The sequence below is a fragment of the Amyelois transitella genome, chromosome 4 (assembly GCF_032362555.1).
Source record: "Amyelois transitella isolate CPQ chromosome 4, ilAmyTran1.1, whole genome shotgun sequence".
Lineage (NCBI taxonomy): Eukaryota > Metazoa > Arthropoda > Insecta > Lepidoptera > Pyralidae > Amyelois > Amyelois transitella.
In genome coordinates this window covers 11,256,366-11,271,919 of record NC_083507.1, presented here as the reverse complement: position 1 = coordinate 11,271,919, position 15,554 = coordinate 11,256,366, and the positions used below count along the sequence as shown (strand labels likewise).

The window sequence follows — 15,554 nt, the reverse complement described above, 5'->3', positions numbered from 1 at the left end:
ATTTTCGATTTATGGCGGACGAAGTCGCGAGTCGCGGGCTATAGTTATAGAAACAATCTCACAGATTCTAACAACATACCTACATGACTTTTCCGGTAAATTGTTGAATGACCAAGACATAAATGCAGATAATAAACGCCTACCTTCATAATAGACTGAGTTTAGTGAGGATATTATTTTTCTAAGTCAGTCTGATTCGCACGATTGTCGCTATGCAACACTCCTGCGCACATTATCGTGAATATTTAACTTATCAATTTTATTTTTAACCTTTAATTTGTATTATGAGATAGTATTATTAACAGTGATATCATTAACCTAGTGAATATTGGGAGCGCTGAAACCAATTATCATAGTGAATATTGTGAGTAGTGAAACGAATTTGCTAAACGTCGAATATTTAAAGGTATGTGTGCGTTTTATTTATTTAAACTTTACGCAAGTATTATGTACAATAGGTGGACTTAATGTCACAAGACATTCTCTGCCAGTCGAACATTTGGACCAAACTGAGATAGATGTACGGGTGATGCGATAACTGTTAAAAAAAATAATATGAATATGAATAATAGGTTACATACTAAACACTTACATACAATCCTACTAATATTATAAATGCGAAAGTTTGTGAGTATGTAAGGATGTCAGTATGGATGTTTGTTACTCTTTCACGCAAAAACTACTGAACCGATTACGATGAAATTTGATATGTGGGTAGCTGAAGACCCAGAATAACACATAGGCTTTTTATCCCAGAGTTCCCGCGGGATTGATAGGGTTTAAATGCGGACGAAGTCGCGGGCGGCCTCTAGTATATAAAAAAATAACCAAATCAATGCACCATACAACAAATGTGAGTAATTTAAAAATGAGGCTCCAATGATAATGATATATAAATGATAAATTGTGTAATTAATCATAGACCTTTTTTCACAAAATAAAGGTATAGATTTATTTACTAAGTTGAAGGTAGCTTTCGCGTTGTATTTTAAGTACCTAAGTTATTGCAATGTCATACCGTCGTAATAAGAAATGTTAATTACTAACCGATGCTTTAACGGTTAAGGAAAATATCATGCGGAAATATCTGCACATTCAGGCAACTGCATGTGTGACAAGTTCATAGTTAGCTGGTCTGGTTTGTACAAGGTTGTCGAGGTCATTTGGGCTTCGTGTAAAACCCTAACTCAGGGTCATGAATCCAGGATCATGAATCATTACGATCAAATGCGGACCCCGGGTTCCTGTCTGAAGATGTGAGGACGCAACTGCAGCGTCAGGAGTCTGATCATGAAGAGTGTTGAAACAACTTTTACTATAAAATATAGTACATATACATATCGTCACGTCTAAATCCCTTGCGGGGTAGACAGAGCCAATAGTCTTAAAAAGACTGAATGGCCACCTTCAGCTATTTGGCTTAATGATAGAATTGAGATTCAAATAGTGACAGATTGCTGATGGGCTAGCAATCTGTCACTATTTGAATCTCAATCTAAAAAGAATCCCAAATTTGTAAGCCTATAACTCAGTCGCCTTTTATGACATCCATGGGAAAGAGATGGAGTGGTCCTATTCTTTTTTCTATTGGTGCCGGGAACCACACGGTACTATAGTATCGTTAAGTTAGTGTCCGTTAACCCATAACTCAAGTCCCGAACTTAATTTGGGGCTAGCTTAATATAGGTACCTATGTGATTTGTACCATATATAATTATTTATTTATTTATACGGCTAAACGTGGCCTTTCAGTCTTTTCAAGACTGTTAACTCTGTCTACCCCGCAAGAGATACAGACATGACTATATCCCTTATATGTATATTTATTAGATTGGAAGTCAACTGCTCAGAGGTCAATCGGGTATACGCTATGAAGGAATTGGATATAAAACTTTTAATGTCACTAGATATTATAACAAGATAAAGGTCGCCACAAACGTGCAATCGAAAGACCTTTAGTTATATCGTAATGTTATCCACGTCATAGATATTTCCGATAGGAAACAATCATATCAGTAACAGTAACTAGCTGTGCCCGCGACTTCGTCCGCGTGGTATAATTATATTAGACGTCATTGAAGCTCTGAATGCTCTTCCTGAAATGATTAGGAGAGCTCCTAGTCGCTCTGCGTTCAAACATGCTGTGAAGGGGTTCTTTCTTCGGCAGATTAATGATGGGTCATCCTAATTATATATCCTAATTATATATTTTATGTATGTATATGTATTTATAGTGTATATTATGTATGTATATCTTGTATGTATTTACGCATTTTTTTTTTTTGTAATGTACGAGTATGTATTTTGTCAGTATGCATGTGCACTTTATCGCACCACCAACCAAAAGTTTTTTTCTGTTTGGTCAGCTGGTTGACTGGTAGAGAATGCCAAACGGCATTAAGTCCGCCTTTTGTACATTTTTGTTTTTTGTGCAATAAAGTTTAAATAAATAAATAAAGCTCTCAAGGATGAATAATTTAGGTATTTTTAATTAGCTGAACGGTCACGGTTCTTTATCTTACCTGAAGAAGTAAGATAATGGATGAAGTAATCTATATTTTCACTTTTTTTAAGAATTCTATGCAGTATACAACGTTCTAAATGAATCTCACAGAACAATATTTCAGTTCCTTATCTTAACCGTAACTTCACGTCGCGTCGCGGCAAAAAAACACTATTGACGTGTTTGCAAACACCTTCCTTACAGAGATGACATTCAAAAGGGTGTGGGACGAGTCTTGTCCGCGGATTTGGGACCAATGGGAGGCTGACGGCACGAAGTACACCATCCAGGATTTGCCTCCGGAAGACGACGAGGAAGCACTCAAAATCTTGCTGGAACACTTGGCACCTGATGAAGTTCTTTGCAAAACGTTAGGTTGGTTGGTAATCAGTATGATTTTGACGATAGACTGACGAAGGTGAGGTCAATAACATTAACCCAAGAGTTTGCATGAAGAAAGATTTTTTTTAATTTATTTGTTTACGCCAATAATACAACGTTAAGTAGTACACCTCTTAACATACATACATACATAAAATCACTCCTCTTTCCCGAAGGGGTAGGCAGAGACTACCTCTTTCCACTTGCCACGGTCTTATCTCATACTTCCTTCGCTTCATCCACACTCATAAGTCTCTTCATGCAAGCTCGGCGGTTTCGGGTACTTTTGACCTGACCCTTTACCAGGACGTCATTAATTTGATCAAGATATGTACGTTTGTCTAGGTCTTCCCACTCCGACCTTTCCCTCTTTTCCTTACACCTCGTAAAGTAGTCTTCATTTCCAATACAAGGGACAAAGAAAAAGTAAAATGTGGGCAAATGTGTGTGGTGGATATTCATTGTGATGTAACCACGTGACATAATACTGATAGTTTGTGATACTAATTATTATTTTTTGTATGAAATAAAAAACGCATGAAATTCAAATCTGATCAAGGGAAACTACAAATAAGTATGGTTAATATAAAATGTTACATTACCTTTATATAATTATATTTTTATTTGGTTAGGATTATCAAAAGTAATGTGTGATTTCTAAGTATTTTTGGATGTTACTAGCTGTGCCCGAGACTTCGTCCGCGTGGAATAGTTATTTTGAGCATCATTAAAGCCCTCAAGGATGAATAATTTACCCCGTTTTTTCCACATTTTCCATTATTTCTTCGCTCCTAATAGTTGCAGCGTGATGTTATAAAGCCTAAAATCTTCCTCAATAAATGGTCTATTCAACACAAAAAGAATTTTTCAATTTGAACCAATAGTTCCCGAGATTAGCGCGTTCAAACAAACAAACTCTTCAGCTTTATAATATTAGTATAGATTAGTATAGATAAGCCTCAAAATAGTAGGTACCTTTCACGTTTCAGATCTCGTAATCGACCCTGAGAGCTTACAAGGGATCGGGAAGGTATGGAAAGAGTGTCTAAAACTGCGCACGAGTCTGGCCTGTTACATCGAAAAAGATGGCGGCCGGAAGCTGGTGGCAATTAACGTGTGTTTGGTTAAAGAGAAGGGTGTTGAGATGGAGTTTGCGGTAATGATAAAGATTTAAAAATGATAAAATTTAAATTTTAAATTAATTTGCGAAAAAGGTTTTTGGTAGTATTTTTCAAAGCATAGGCAATATTTTACAACCTTTATACCATTAGGTATAAATTTTACAAAATGAATCAATATTATGGATGTATATTGTTATTGATTTTTACACAAATCTTGTTGTTTTCTCATTTTCGATTTAGGTGACATCTTTGACTTATGATATGAACGTTTCAAATTATCTTTACTACAAATGTTTTTTTTTTTTTCACTATTACGTTAGTTATATTTTCCGTCATCAAAATTCTATAACTGTAGTCTTATAGAAACTTCAATCCCTAATTCAAAATATTCAAGCTTTTTTGCAGAATCAGTAATATGAAAATAAATAATTATCCTTTGTCCAGGGTAAAGTCTGGTATTTATTGTACCAAATTTTATGAACACCCCTGTCCCTTTTTACGCCATAATAAAAAGTGTAACAACGATAGTTCAGAGTCACTTTTGTATCAATAATTTAAAATCCTAATTTCGCAGGTTGAAGGCTCAAGATGGCAGAGTGTGCTCGAAGCTGTTAAGTACTCGGAACGCAAGGCTGATCCCCTGGGATACCTTGGGCTAGACAAAGCGCTCACAGCCATGGGTTTGGTGGTCCTAAGGGAATACAGGGGTGCCAAGTTGGGCGCTAGGGTTTTGGCAAGCAGGTCAGTACCTATTGGTACACATAGTATTCTCATTTTTCTTTGACCTACTGCCCCCGTCACAAAAAAAATACTATCGTTGTCCCGTTTCGAAAAGCGAGCCGTGTGGTTCCCGGCACCAATAAAAAAAAAGAATACATGCACTCCATCTCGTTCCCATGGATGTCGTAAAAGGCGACTAAGGGATAGGCTTATAAACATGGGATTCTTCCTTTAGGCGATGGGCTAGCAAACTGTCACTATTTGAATCTCAATACCATCATCAAGCCAAAAAGCTGAAAGTGGCCTTTCAGTCTTTTAAAGACAGTTGGCTCTGTCTACCCCGCAAGGGATATAATCGTGACTATATGTATACATGGCCGACGTAGGATTCGAACGCATCCTTATGCGCATCACGCATTTCATTTTTCATTTAATCTGACCGATATTAACAGAGTAATGATTATTCCTGTATGTTTTCAGGGAACCACTTTGCCGTGCGTTAGGAATAGGCGGCACCACCACTGTCTTCAGTGGCGCAGCGTCACAGAAGTTGGCGGCCCGCTGTGGTTTCCATTCAATTTTCGAATGTCAAATCAAGGAGTTCGCTCAAGCAGGCCTCGACTTTCCCAAGGACGATGAGAGAATAGTCAAAGTTATGGTCAAGAAGTACGAGTAGTATTAGGCATAGATAATAAATTGTGAGAGGAATCAATCCGTCTCACTTCAATTGTTTGTGATATTTTGAATGATAGATGTTCTTTTGGTGACGTCGAAAGAGATGGCAAGAGTAGGGTCACAGAGGTTAGTGCGAGTTTTACTCGATCAAACGCGTCGAGAAAGTTATCACGAATTTGTATGGAGTTGCATTAGTGCCATCGCGTTACCACTAGATGGCGCTGATCAAATCACATACAAATTCACGTTTACTTGCTCGACGCGTTTGATCGAGTAAAACTCGCACTAACCCCTCAGTTCACAGTGAAACTTGATGCTAACAATACTATTTGGTAGAATGGCTCAAAATTCAACATACTACTTACATAGAAATTTGTACATCTTTTACGTATTAAATTTAAAAATTATGTATCTGTCTATTAAAATATGTACAGTGACTATAATATGTACCTATGTTATGTAATAAGTGTAACTTTGCAGTTCAATTAACTGTCGCTCATCTGCCATATTTTGAATCTGATAACTAGTTTGTTTGTTTGTTAGCTAGTCAGGTTTGGAGCCCACCATGGGGCGTATAATAAAACCTCTTTTTCTAAGCTTATCGCTATCCACACCAATAAAAGTTCACAAACTTTTGTATTAAAAACAAAACTACTGTAACCGATAGTTACCAAAAGTTCAGCTAATTATTTCATTCTAATCTAAACTGCAACTCTGAATCAAATAAAAAACCATTTTATGTAAAATAATTTTATTAAATCGACCTTGAATATTTAACTAACTTATATACAATAAATAATACAGTCAAAACATCGATGACGACGCAATGTCCAATATATTTTGCAGCAAGAGAGAAAACTTCACATCACCTTACAAAGACTTTAGAAAAATCTTTAAATAAAAATTTACATTTGTTTAGATATTCATTGACATAAGTAATTAATAAAGTCGACCAGTTTTATAGCGCGATTATCTATCGCTGTCCCGTTTCACGTCTTAATAAAAAGCGAAACAGCGATAGTTTTTCGCTAGTAGATCTAGACTAACAGATTTTTCGGTACATCTTTAAAGTTAAGCTTTTGTATGGGTTGCACCATTTTACTACAAGACCTATTGTATAATTCATACGAATCATAGAATTATTTAAACAATGCGCCACGAAAGTCATCGTGATTTACAAAGCCATAGGTACGAGTAAGTAATATAAGAACTCGTAAGTATCTTATAATTAATCTATGAATAAAACTAGAATGGATAATAGATGTTTGTAAATGCTCTCTCAGTAACATTGTTAAGGCACAAATATGTATACATTACGTCATTTGTTCTAGTAAAGGACGTCCTGGTAAAGGGTCAGGTCAAAAGTACCCAAAACCGCCGAGCTTGCATGAAGAGAGTTATGAATGTGGATGAAGCGAAGGAAGTATGCAGAGATCGTGGCAAGTGGAAAGCGGTAGTCTCTGCCTACCCCTCCGGGAAAGAGGCGTGATTTTATGTATGTATGTATGTACGCCATTTGTATTAATAAATCATTTAGGCTTGAAGTCGGGCGAGCAATGATACGCTGGTACCGGCGGTGTGTCATCCGTGAGATACAAGTTATACGGACATACGAGCATCCTAAGGATGAAGTATGAAGTAGAGCAAGCAATACTCATATTTAAAAAACACATACTCTTTTGCTGAGACAAAATTTTACATATACATTGCTTCTTTTGTATTTAATCATTTATTTAGGCTTGAATCCGGGCACGCAATGCTCCTCGGGAACTAGCAGTGTGTCATCCGTAAGTAATACAAGGCGACATACGAGTATCCTAAGGGTGAAGCTTGAAGTCAGGCGAGCAATACTCATTATATAGTTTGGAAACCTAGGCACTTTTGCTAAGACAAAATATTAACATATCTATTGCTCGTTTTGTGCTCACACAATCATTTAGGCTTGAATTCGGGCAAGCAATGCTCCTCCGGCACGGGCGGTGTTTCGTCCGTTAAATACGAACTAAGTAACACTGGCGGGCATACGGGTATTTTGCGGGACATGAGCCACGCGGCGTCCCGTTCCGATATCGGGTAACGTTTCAGGTCAGCGAAGCACACTGTTATTGATTCGTCGTTGTATGGAGGCCTGTTGGAGAATATAAACGAAAATATATGATTAAATCAGTTATACTAAACTATACATTAGAGATTGCGCCGTGTGGTTCCCGGCACCATTAGGAAAAAAGAATAGGTCCACTACATCTCTTTCCCATGGATGTCGTAAAAGGCGACTAAGGGATAGGCTTACAAACTTGGGATTCTTCTTAGGATTATTTCACTTCTTTTAAACAGCTGAGCGTGGCCTTTCAGTCTTTTCAAGACTGGTGGCTCTGTCTACCCCGCTAGGGATATATTCGCTCTTAAATTATCTCTAATACATACATATGTATTAGAGATATACATACATATGTATTAGAGATAATTTAAGAGCAATATTGGAGTTGTGTGAGGTGATAGAATAAGTTTGAAGTGGTGCATGGAACAATTATAATTAGTGGTGATATGAGTCGTGTAGGAAGTTAAAACTGCTACGAGTAGATGTCTGTATTATTTATTTATTTATAAGTAATATAATGCAACGCGAAGATCTAAGAAGTTTGAGTACGTTCGTCCGTTCTGTTCATGTTTGACCAGTAATTTCACGTTTAAACGTTCAGTTTTACAATGTATGCATTACTTTTGTGAAACTGGAGTTGTTTCGTGCTGTGCGTATATTTTTTGCAAAACAAATGTCATGCAAGTAATTTCGTAATATAAATCCGGCTTTAGGATTCACACCTACATACATATGTACATATAGTATTGTCTATATCCCTCGCGGGGTTGACAGAGCCAACAGTCTTGAAAAGACTTAGGCCACGTACAGCTTTTTGGATTGATGATGGAATTGAGATTCAAATAGTGACAGGTTGCTAGCCCATCACCTAAAAGGAGAATCCCAAGTTTATAAGCCTACACCTTAGTCGCCTTTTACGACATCCATGGGAGAGAGATGGAGTGGTCCTATTCTTTTTTATTAGTGCCGGGAACCACACGGCACCATCATATACACACTGGTATATAGAGTGTACTCACTGCAAGTCAGGCGCAGCGCCGCCGCCGGCCAGCACGAGCCGGGCCAGCAGCCGGCGCCGGGCCGGCGGCACGTGCAGCAGCGCGGCCACGCCGGCCAGCGGGCCCGGCCGCCCGTGCGCACGCGCAGATCGCCAGCGGTGCGCCGCGCGCGCCAGCTGGCTCTCCGCGCCCGACAGCGAGGGGAGGGAGGCAGCTAGAGGGTTGCCCCACTCGTATTCTTCCTCCTGGTGGTACATATATACATACACTAGCTGTCCCGGCAAACGTTGTTTTGCCATATTACTTAAGGGTTGTCCACCCTTAACATTTTTTTAATTACTTAAAAAAACACTTAGGGGTATGAAAAATAGATGTTAGCCAATTCTCAAACCTACTGAATATGCATGCAAAATTTGGTTAAAATCGGTAAAGCCGTTTCGGTGGAGTACGAAGACAAACATTGTGACACGAGAATTTTATATATATATAAGAAGATATGGTCACGTCTATATCCCTTGCGGGGTAGACAGAGCCAACAGTCTTGAAAAGACTGAATGGCCACATTCAGCTGTTCGGCTTAATGATAGAATTGAGATTAAAAAAAAATTGTGACAGATTGCTAGCCCATCGCCTAAAAGGAGTTATCAAGTCAGTGGGAAGGCCTAGACGAACGTACCTTGATCAAATCGGAGACGTTCTAGCCTAAAGTCAGGTTAAGAGTACCCAAAACCGACGAGCCTGCATGAAAAGTTATAAATGTCGATGAAGCGAAAGAAGTATGCAGTAATCGTGGCTAATGGAAATATGTGATCTCTTTGATCAAATCGGAGACGTTCTAGCTAAAAGTCAGGTCAAGAGTACGCAAAACCGACGAGCCTACATGAAAAGTTATAAATGTCGATGAAGCGAAAGAAGTATGCAGTAATCGTGGCTAATGGAAAGTCATTGTCTCTGCCTACCCCTCCGGGAGAGAAGTGTAATTTTATCTAATAGAATAGAATAGATTTATTTTCAAAATTGGATACAAGGTATCACTTATGGACGTCACATCACTTAAATCTAATTATAACTACTACCGCTTCCAAAGCGCATAGATTTCCACTTACCGATACAAATTTCCCGCACGCCCTGCTCCTCGGTATATAAGCCGGGTGCAGCACCCAGCGGCCGGCCGCCACAGAGCCCAGCATCTTCTCGGAGCGGCCCGGCGCCGCACAGAGTAGGTGAGTCGCTGCCGGGTCCAATTCAGCACCCTCGCACACTTCGCCGCCCAGGTATTGGATCATTTCGATTATTTCTTCGCGGTTCTGTTGAAATTAATTTAAAAAAAATTGTAAGTAATGAAAAGTGTTTTTGTGACTTAGTTATACCACTAGATGGCGGTAATGTCACTTGAGGTATTGTCATTGCAAAATGGATCAAAGTTAACTCAAAATAAACCTAACCTAACCTAACCCATATTAGATCATGGTACACATATAGTTACCTGGAGATATGAATGTTTATTCAGAGTATGAGTGTTTATTCACAGAGAAATGAGTTATACGTATGTCGGTTCTGTACTTCAAATCTCGTTTACTAACATTTATCAACGTTCAGTCCTACTGTATTGGGCTGAGATTAACAGTTGTATGTCTGTCTTGCACCTGATATCTCTGTACACTCACATCAACGTTAGAAGACAGCATGAATCGCTTTACGGCCGGCGTTGGCGCTGTCTCAGCGGCGGGTTCACATTGCGCGTTCTGCGCCGGCGTGGTGTCATCCCATCCCACTGTATTGGGCTGAGATTGTCAAATGTATGTCTGTCTTGCACCTGATATCTCTGTTCACTCACATCAACGTTAGAAGACAGCATGAATCGCTTTACTGCCGGCGTTGGCGCTGTCTCAGCGGCGGGTTCACATTGCGCGTTCTGCGCCGGCGTGGTGTCATCCCATCCCACTGTATTGGGCTGAGATGATCAAATGTATGTCTGTCTTGCACCTGATATCTCTGTACACTTACATCAACGTTAGAAGACAGCATGAATCGCTTTACGGCCGGCGCTGGCGCTGTCTCAGCGACGGGTTCACATTGCGCGTTCTGCGCCGGCGTGGTGTCATCCCATCCCACTGTATTGGGCTGAGATTCCGGGCCCGCCTCTTGTTCTACACCTGTAAAAAATACGCAATAAAAAACATCATAATGTAAAAAAAAGACCCGTTTGGTTCTTTAGAATAGGACCACTCCATTTCCTCCCCGTGGATGACGTTAAAGGCGACTAAGGGTTTAGCTAAAATCTTGGGATTATTCTGGCTAGCAAGCTAAGCTAGCTGTCACTATTTGAATCGTTCAGCCGTATAACTGAACGTGTTTCCTTTCAGTATTATCAAGACTGTCGGGTCTGTCTACCCCGCAAGGGATACAGACGTGACAACATGTATGTATTTTTCTTGTAGACGATGGGCTAGCAAAAAGTCACTATTTGTATGTCAATTGAAGCTATACAGCTAAACGTGGCCGTTCAATAATAGCGTCTACGGCTAGATAAAAAAAAACAAAGCTCTGTCCGTCCCGTAAGGTATACAGACGTGTCATACTCCAGCTACCTGCGTTAGAAGGCGGTGCTAGTGTCAAAGAGTCTCTGGTCCGCCTCGCCCGCTGTGAGCTCAGTCGCGAACTCAGCGCTGCACTGAGACGCTATAGTTGAGCATCTGTTGCTAGATATAGAGCTCTGTCCGCCCCGTAAGGTATACAGACGTGTCATACTCCAGCTACCTGCGTTAGAAGGCGGTGCTAGCGTCAAAGAGTCTCTGGTCCGCCTCGCCCGCTGTGAGCTCAGTCGCGAACTCAGCGCTGCACTGAGCCGCTGTAGTTGAGCGTCTGCTACTAGATATAAAGCTGTGTCCGTCCCGTAAGGTATACAGACGTGTCATATTCCAGCTACCTGCGTTAGAAGGCGGTGCTAGTGTCAAAGAGTCTCTGGTCCGCCTCGCCCGCTGTGAGCTCAGTCGCGAACTCAGCGCTGCACTGAACCGCTATAGTTCAGCGTCTGTTGCTAGATATAAAGCTCTGTCCGACCCGTAAGGTATACAGACGTGACATACTCCAGCTACCTGCGTTGGAAGGCGGTGCTAGCGTCAAAGAGTCTCTGGTCCGCCTCGCCCGCTGTGAGCTCAGTCGCGAACTCAGCGCTGCACTGAGCCACTGTAGTTGAGCGTCTCCTGCTAGATATAAAGCTCTGTCCGACCCTTAAGGTATACAGACATGATATACTCCAGCTACCTGCGTTAGAAGGCGGTGCTAGCGTCAAAGAGTCTCTGGTCCGCCTCGCCCGCTGTGAGCTCAGTCGCGAACTCAGCGCTGCACTGAGCCGCTGTAGTTGAGCGTCAACAACTAAAGGTAAAGCGCTTGACGAACTCGATTTGGTGGAATTCGAAGCGCTTTTAGATGTTTCGTCAATGTCGCTTATTATTCCGCCTCCGGCGCTCTGTGAAATAAAAAAATAACACAAAAAATTTACTTATTATGTATGTAATAGGCAGTACGCTCGTGAATACTAAGACGAAAGTGCCTTTACAAAATAGTGAAGTAGTCACAATAGTCTTTGTTTCTTTTTATTACGTGCGCAGACTGATTCGCACTATCACCTAGGTCATAACTGAAAATCAGCGTGTTGCTCTATACTATAGCAATAAATTCTTTGAGTTGTGACCTTTTTGTATTGCTGCAACACACACACTTATTAATTTGTTTTTATATGTACGTTGTAAATTGTGTGTAGCAAATCAAATAAATGAATTATCTATATTTCTATTGTTTTCATAACAATTCAATTCAAAATATTTATTGCATATCATATAGTACATCAGGTTATTCAACTGATGTACTATATGATATGCAATAAATATTTTGAAATGCGCAACAGGGTTCATATTGTACCTACTTATAAGCAGTAACTATATTTAGTTGCGCATTGCAAATTAAAAAAAAAATATATGGAACGGCGGGCAGGTTTATATCGGCTATTATGATGAATATTATAACAATAATAAAAAAAATGTTAATTAAATATTTGAAAATTAAATAAATAAATAGTTTATGGTACTATATTTATTTATTTATTATAAAACCTCAAGGGGGTTGAGTTCTTAGATATTTATTTATTTATTTAAACTTCATTGCACAAAATACAAATGTATAGCACAATTGGCGGACTTAATGCTTGAAGCATTATCTACCAGTCAACCATTGGGTCTTACAGAGAACTTAATGTGGGGTTAAACTAAATAAATATATTTATACCTACACAATATAAAATAAAATAATTATAATATACATACATAAAAACTGCAATAGATAAATAATATACATATATAAATAGGTGCAGCGATTACCGAAATGAGTGAAAAGGCGATATTAAATACCCTCGCGACTCAAGAAAAACCTGTATACCCGCGATTTGAAACTAGAACGACTTGGGGATGTCCTGATGGACTCAGGAAGTGAATTCCAGAGCCTAACAGCCATAACGGCGAAAGAATTGGAGGCAATACCTGTACGGTGAAAAGGGATAGCAAGAGTTAACTTATTTGAAGAACGTAGGACTTTTTCGTGAGTAGAACTTAATAGTTGGAAGTCTTTTTTAAGATAGTCTGGGGCAAGCTGATTATTGAGAATGGTATAGAGCTGACATAAAATGTGAAGATTTCTACGGTTACGGATGGGGAGCCATTTTAGCTGAGAACGGTATTCAGAAATATGATCGTACTTCCGAAGGCAGAATACAAACCTGATACAATTGTTTAGAAGACGTTCTAATTTGTTGAGATGCTCTTCAGTTAAATCCAGATAACACACATCAGCATAATCAATTATAGGCAGAAGAAGTGCATGGGTAAGCAAAATCTTCGTCTTTGTTGGAAGAAAATGTTTTAAGCGTTGCAGATAATGCAGAACACTGTAAACTTTCCGACTGATTGCAACAACGTGTGAATCCCAATGTAAGTTGGTATCAATATGTAAGCCAAGGTTTTTAACAGTCGTACTAAATTCAATTATAGTTCCGTCAAAGATCAGCGGTGGCAAAGTGTTAATGTCAATATTATTAATCTGATAGAAACTGCCAACTACTATAGCCTGACACTTTTTAACATTAACAGAAATGCCAAATACCAATAGGTATATTAATTAATTTATTGAAATATGAAATGACGTGAAAAGGCCTGCGAAGGCCTATTTTTTGAAAAAAATATTTTGATTTTGTAAGAGGGTATGCTTATTAATACGGTAAAGTCATAAGAAAAGCATGAATAACAGCCGGTTCACTAATTAATTATACAAGGCGACTGAGAAGACCTAGACAAACGTACCTTGATCAAATAAGGGACGTCCTGGCGAAAGGTCAGGTCAAGAGCAAGCGAAACAGACGAGCTTGCATGAAGAGAGTTATGAATGTGGATGAAGTGGCAATTTGAGGGATGTAGTCTCTGCTTACAAACTTGTGATTCTTTTTTTTTTAGGTGATGGGCCAGCAACCTGTCGCTATTTGAATCTCAATTTTATCGTCAAGCCAAAGAGCTGAACGTGCCTATCAGTCTTTTCAAGACTGTTGGCTCTGTCTACCCCTCAAGGGATATAGACGTGATTATATGTATGTAGTCTCTGCCTACACTTCTGTGATTTTGTTATTCTTCTTAAATTTAAGAGCTAATCTTGTCGGTGGAGTTAAGTGGAGCGTACTCCGTTCATCTCTTTCTTTTCTCTGTTATTTTTTTCATTTGCTGGTTTTTTTATAACATTTACTATTTGGTTTATTTCATCAAAATACATATTTTAATCTGGGTCTTTCTCTTCCTTTCTTTCTATTATCCATTAGTGATATTAATAATAGGTTTTAAGAAATTACTACTTACTTGATCTATCGAAATCTTTGCAATTTTAGCTGGCGGCGTGTCAGCTTGATCCTAAAAATGAAAACATTTTGTAAAAAAATTTGAATGAGATAACACTATAATAACAATACAACCGTGCTATTAATAAGTTGTGTTCATTTACGATTCATGTTTTTCTGAAAAATTAATATACGCCCAAAATTATGTATAACATTTTTTTTGTTTTTAAATTTATTAATTATTATAAGATACCTACTTCATATCACTTAATAATTGTCAAATCTTTTGGTTTCACAACAATGGTTCTCGTCAAATAAATTACTTAAAACGAAATTAACTGCCGCTTCCAAGGCGTCAGTGCATCAACACGTCTACTTTTTATAAACCTGTATTCTTTTGTAGGTGGCGCTAAATCCGTCGGCTTTTGTTAATTTTTTTTTATCAATGGTGCTAATTTCGTCGCTATTTTGTTAGATGGCGTTAAACTTAAATTCTTCCCTTTTTAGATGACGCGACGACTAAATTAACGCGCGCGAACCCGCGGATTACTGAATAATAAATAAATAAAGTAAGTTCGAAACTTGTGTTACGAGATACTAACTTAACGATACTATATTTTATAATAAATACTTATATAGATAAACATCCAAGACCCAGGCCAATCAGAAAAAGTTCTTTTCTCATCATGCCCTGGCCAGGATTCGAACCCGGGACCTCCGGTGTCACAGACAAGCGTACTACCAATGAGCTACAGAGGCCGTCAATAATAGTAAAGATTATACCTGCAAATGTAATTTCCTTGGGGCCAGTGTGTGGTCCGAAGGCGGTGTGGGCGCGTCACCATTGAACTGTGCCAGGAACCGGTTGCGGATCTCGGACAACGGCTGTAATAGCGTAAAAGTAAATATAAATCTGTGTGCCGTGTGGTTCCCGGCACCAATACTAAAAAAAAATGTGATTATATGTATGTATGTATGTATGCTAACCCATCGCCTAAAAAAAATCCCAAGTTTGTGAGCCTATCCCTTAGTCGCCTTTTACGACACCCATGGAAAAGAGATGGAGTCGTCCTATTCTTTTTTGTATTGGTGCCGGGAACCACACAGCACATTTATTTTTTCTCTAGCCTGGCACTAGTCTAGATCTCTTGCACTCTTCCGCCAGGCTAGGTGTAGATAGATA

At 39.1% G+C, this 15,554-nt stretch overlaps 2 protein-coding genes across 2 annotated transcripts in view; one reads left to right on the top strand and one right to left on the bottom strand.

The window, feature by feature from the left end:
- Nucleotides 1-186: 186 nt before the first annotated feature.
- LOC106137290 (uncharacterized) lies at nucleotides 187-6,165 on the top strand. The gene is made up of 5 exons (XM_060954487.1): nucleotides 187-406; nucleotides 2,708-2,878; nucleotides 3,874-4,040; nucleotides 4,580-4,746; nucleotides 5,206-6,165. The coding sequence occupies exons 2-5, from the start codon at nucleotides 2,710-2,712 to the stop codon at nucleotides 5,399-5,401; spliced, it is 699 nt and encodes a 232-aa protein (XP_060810470.1). The 5' UTR covers nucleotides 187-406; nucleotides 2,708-2,709; the 3' UTR covers nucleotides 5,402-6,165.
- LOC106137291 (DNA topoisomerase 2-binding protein 1-A) overlaps nucleotides 6,150-15,554 on the bottom strand; it is a 29,358-nt gene continuing 19,953 nt past the window's right edge. Inside the window, exons 20-26 of the mRNA XM_060954488.1 lie at nucleotides 15,155-15,256; nucleotides 14,394-14,444; nucleotides 11,764-11,968; nucleotides 10,504-10,640; nucleotides 9,603-9,803; nucleotides 8,518-8,741; nucleotides 6,150-7,528 (exon numbers count right to left, since the gene is read on the bottom strand). Coding sequence (XP_060810471.1) covers nucleotides 7,333-7,528; nucleotides 8,518-8,741; nucleotides 9,603-9,803; nucleotides 10,504-10,640; nucleotides 11,764-11,968; nucleotides 14,394-14,444; nucleotides 15,155-15,256 — 1,116 coding nt within the window. The 3' untranslated portion in view covers nucleotides 6,150-7,332. The remainder of the gene's footprint in view (nucleotides 7,529-8,517; nucleotides 8,742-9,602; nucleotides 9,804-10,503; nucleotides 10,641-11,763; nucleotides 11,969-14,393; nucleotides 14,445-15,154; nucleotides 15,257-15,554) is intronic.